The sequence below is a fragment of the Malus domestica genome, chromosome 13 (assembly GCF_042453785.1).
Source record: "Malus domestica chromosome 13, GDT2T_hap1".
Classification (NCBI taxonomy): Eukaryota; Viridiplantae; Streptophyta; class Magnoliopsida; order Rosales; family Rosaceae; genus Malus; species Malus domestica.
The window spans coordinates 39,234,276-39,239,038 of NC_091673.1; the positions used below are offsets into that span (position 1 = coordinate 39,234,276).

The 4,763-nt window shown below is 40.9% G+C and overlaps 1 protein-coding gene across 1 annotated transcript; it reads right to left on the bottom strand.

Moving 5' to 3' along the window:
* Positions 1-3,293: 3,293 nt before the first annotated feature.
* Positions 3,294-3,890, bottom strand: LOC103428473 (F-box/kelch-repeat protein At1g23390-like). Its single transcript, XM_008366574.1, has one exon. It carries the CDS (start codon positions 3,888-3,890, stop codon positions 3,294-3,296), a length of 597 nt encoding a protein of 198 aa, XP_008364796.1.
* Positions 3,891-4,763: the final 873 nt, after the last annotated feature.

Below are 4,763 nucleotides of genomic sequence, written 5' to 3' on the forward strand. Positions count from 1 at the left end.
TAGTGGTAGTCATTTACAGGGAAATGGAGTTCTTCTGTTGGATGCATCTATAGAGATTGAGGAAAGATGAAAAAGGGTTTCTTCTGTTAAATCCATCCATGGAGATTGAAGAAACATGATAATGAGGTTCTCTTTTGGATCAGAGATGGGTTTGGATTGTTTGGTGCCATTGATTTGATGGTAAGAATATTGCTACTTCGAATGCACTCTATATCTCAATGCGCACACAATTTTTCTTTCTTCTTTTTCTTTTTCTGATCAAAAGATTGAGGTTGGAGCTATTCAAATAGGATGAGGATCCCATCTGGGTCCAAATGGTAGGGATCCTCACATCTTAAACGTTCATCGTATATCGTACGGTCAGTTTTCATCAGGTACTATTTGTGTTTAATTTTAAATAATAAAATTCAAATGATTTCTGACCGCACGATAGACGATGAACGGCAAGGATGTGAGGATCCTTAGGATCCCCATCATTTGGATCCGGATGGGATCCTCATCCATTCAAATACAACGCAGGGAGAAAACGCATGAAAAATGGAGGTTGAACAAAATCAGCTTTGTAGTTTGAAAATTAGGTTAATTTCAATTTATTACCTGAAGCTTTTTGGTTTTCAATATTTGGTACATGAAGTTTTTTTTTTTGTCCCAGTTTGATACCTAATGTCATAATTCTAGGACACTTTTATATATCCATTAAGTTTTTTATCAGAACATCCATCAACTGATGAAGTGGTGCCCACGTAGACAATAACTGAAAGCCACGTGTCAATATAGGGTCCACGTGGATATTAAAAAATTTAAAATTTAAAACTTGAAAAAAAAAATTGTTTTTTGGATTTACCCGTCTCCTACCTCACAACCCCCTTCAACCCCTTCACTCCCTTCTGTCCTCTACAACCCGCACCCACCCTTCCTGCACACCCACCTCTCCTACCTCACTTTACCCCGCTTCCTCCCTTCTCTCCTCTGCGGCCACCCAAACTCTTTATACCAGACCCACCTCCACCCTCTTTGCCTCCCCTCCCTTTTCTCTCCTCCACCCTCATCACCTCCCCATTTGCATAAACCATAATCTCCATAATTTGAGGAGCAGCTCTAGTTAGCGAGCCACCTGAGGAGATATAAGAACCTAAGCACCGAAGCAGGGGAGCCACCACGTGCCAGTGCTGTTGCCGGTGTCCAATGAGGTGGCAGTAGGGGCTAGAAATGCAAAAGAATTAGTTAAGGTTTGTGTTTTATCCAAATTAGTGATTTGGGTAACCTGGGTTTTTGATAAATTTCAGAAATTGAAAGGGTTTTTTGTTGAATTTGAATTCTTTTGGGTGGGATTTTGTTGGGTTGGGTTAGGTGTGAGGGAAGGTTTGGTGTGGGTTGTAGAGGAGAGAAGGGAGGGAGGGGGTTAGGGCGTTGAGGTAGGAGAAGGGTGGGTGAAAAACAGTTTATTTATTTATTTTAAATTTAAAATTTTTTATATCCATGTGGACCCATATTGACATGTGATGTCCAGTTATTATCCATGTAGGCGCCACATCATCAATTAACAAAGGTTATGATGGAGAACTTAACGAATGTATGAAAGTGTCCTAGAATTATGACTTTAGGTACCAGACTGGGATGGAAAAACTTCATGTACCAAATGTTGAAAACCAAGAAACTTCATAGTAGTAAACTAAGATTAATCTTTGAAAATCCAATGAGATCTTTGGGGAAGGGTGAGATTGTTAATTTTGAGTTACCGAAAAGTTGACAGAAATGCTAATTTTAGCCTTGAATCTTAACGGAGTTTACCACGAGAGTTTAAATTCGAAATTTGTTTTACCACGGGACCTATCTTTTGATTACTATATTGTCACGGAAACCATTAATCCAATTTAGCCAATTTTTAAACTAAATCAAATGATGTGGTGTTAATGATTGTATTATTAGTATTACATTTTTGGATGAAAACTTGAACTTTGGGCTCAAGAAAGGAGCTGGCCCAAAGGGATGCCTAGGGAAGAGCCCTGCCTAAGCCCAGCCGAAGCCCAGAAAGTAGGAAAGGGCCTTTTCTGACTTGGTGCAGCTCATGAAGACCACTTGCTTACCTACCCAAAGGCCAAGTGGTATAGACTGACCAGCTACACAACCCATAAAGTACTTTATGGTGGCAGTACATGTAAAATAGCTGATGAGTCATCACCCTTCAAACCGCATTCGGGCAAGGTTGCTGCTACAAGAGACCAAGCCGAGTTGTCTATATAAGAAGAAAGAGAAACCAGGAATAAGGACACTCAATCAAACAAACAAATGCAAGCACAAACTCTGCTCAAAGCCAGATTTGCCTTCAAAACGAAGTTGTAGTCAGCCCAAGCCTTCATCCCTCTCGGGACAAGCCTTCATCCCTCGCGGGATAAACCTTCACTCAAACCCTTGTAATAGCTCTGCTACCTTGTTCAACCTTGCTGTAGTATCGATTCATCTTTTGTAAATCTCTATCTCTCTCTCTAAAGCTTTCAGACCCTTGATAAACTACAAAGATAGGAACCTGCAAGACGACCAGGCTTGCCCGACAAGGTTAAACCTTGCCCGACCTTCTTTGTTTTTGTCTTTTCATTCATTAGCCTAGCAATATGTTGTATACTTCCAGTTATATTCAAGTTATTTCTAGCAAGATGACTATTAAAAGGCTTTCTCAGTACTCGGATCCGATTTGAATATATCTTCATTGTTCAAACCAGATCCAAGTCCTAAGCCCTCGGGCATGTAAATCTGATTAGTTAAAAGTCCTTGGCCTCAAGGCATAAAAAAGAACCTTATGTGGACTTAACCCATCCACGACAATCCTTGATAAACGAGAAGTCCGAAGTTACTTGGGGCGCAAGTAATCGACCTACCTCTTAGTCTTATTTCTATTACATTATGATTATCATAGAACGCTTAAGCATGGAAAGGATTCTGATAGGAAGCCTCAAGGCCTACACCTAAGGCCCCACAAAGGCACCTATTTGGATTCATTCCGTTCTGCGGTCTAGAACGTTTGAGTATAAGAACGAACTCTAATGGGAAGCCTCAAGGCCTACATCTAAGGCCCTACAAAGGCACCTATTTGGGTTCATTCTACCTCTCGGACTCGGGTAATCAGAAGTATAATAGTTATAAGACTCATGCATTCACGAGAACACATTTTAATATAATATGTGTCACGATTATTTCGATGTATTAAATTCAACGAAGGCTCTCAAAACAACATAGTCCTTGGTAAAGTAAAAATATATATGATTAATCTTCCACCATGATTCTTGCTTTCTTTTTCAAACCACTTTCAGCGCTCTAAGTTGTTCGGCTTTATGCAAATCCGGTAGACCAACATTCGAACACGTCACCACCAACTTCTGCATTCGGGTGCCGTCGTTCACAACCGCATTCCGTACGCTCCCCCGCCTGCACCCGCCATCGACAAGCTCGCAGAGGATCAACTCCTCCCGCGGCCAAGTGTTATGCAGGCACACCATATCTCTCGTGCAGCTCATCGAAACCGTGCCCGTGGAGTCGGTCTCACCCTTCAGCTTCTCCACCATCACCGGCGGCATCTCCCCGATCAACTTTTTGCACTCAAGCGACACCCCGTTCACTTCCCACATTTTTACGGTTTTCAAATTCACCGCGATTCCGACAGCCTCCACTAAAATAAAGCGGCCATTAGCAAATCCCGTCACGACGCCGAACACCGTCGCGTCGGGACACAGATCGTACGGTCCACAACACGTCTTGGAATCTGGATCGAACGTGTAGGTTAAACTGGTGTTTTTATCTGTCACGTACATTTTGCTGTCGTCGACGGCAACAGAGAGCCACGTGGAGGCAGCGGAGTCCTTGAGGATAGCGGGCATTGAGTTGCACATTCCCATATGCTCTCCCTCGTGTCGGACGGCCAGGTGGTAGTCCTCGTAATCGCAGGTGCCGCCTGCGACGACTATGCGCACCGGCGGAGCCAGGATTTATTGTGAGAAGGAGCTCACACAAGTATAGAAAAAAAAAACAAATAGTGGTTACAAAATTACGAATGCAAAAACATGATAAAAATATCCAAATAATTAAGTAGTCAAAATTAACATATGAATACATAATTTTATCTATTTATAGTAATCATAATTATTCTCGATGAATTTCATATTTTAAAACCATTGCATGATGTCATCTATACTACTGAAATAATTATTAAAATCAATGGAGAGAATTACTAAAAAATTTGCAAACCCTAAAACTCAAGTAAGGTAGGATAGAATAGAAACAAATATTTTATAGAGAATAATAGAGTTTTACAAACCTTATTTGTTCTTTATTCAATAAGTTGAGATTTGGAATGAATAAATATATGAAATTCAAGAAGAATATGGGGAATAACTCTGCCAATGCACGAGTGAAAGACGATTTTATTAGTTAAAAGTGAATGATGGGTTTTAATTTAAAAGTTTTATTGATTTGTAATAAATGACCATTTGAAATATTATTCTTAATTCTAGGATAGGATTTGGATGAAAAGATAGATAAATAATTAGATAAGTGTTGAGAAGAGTTGCAAAGCATAGAAATAAGTGTAATACTAATCTTGCTTTTTCAAGTCAGGGTAGGCCTAGGACTACTCTAGTCCTCATGTGCCTCCGCCAGTGACTATGCGGTGGCCCACCAGCGCGACAATTGGGTCGCTACGCCAGACGAACAGGGCGTCCACGTGGTTCCACGTGTGGTGGAGGGGGTCATTTGAGAAGGCGAATTTGGAG

Excerpts from the sequence above, each read along its gene's own strand:
- LOC103428473 (XM_008366574.1), bottom strand. The coding sequence starts at position 3,890 with ATGGGAATGTGCAACTCAATGCCCGCTATCCTCAAGGACTCCGCTGCC.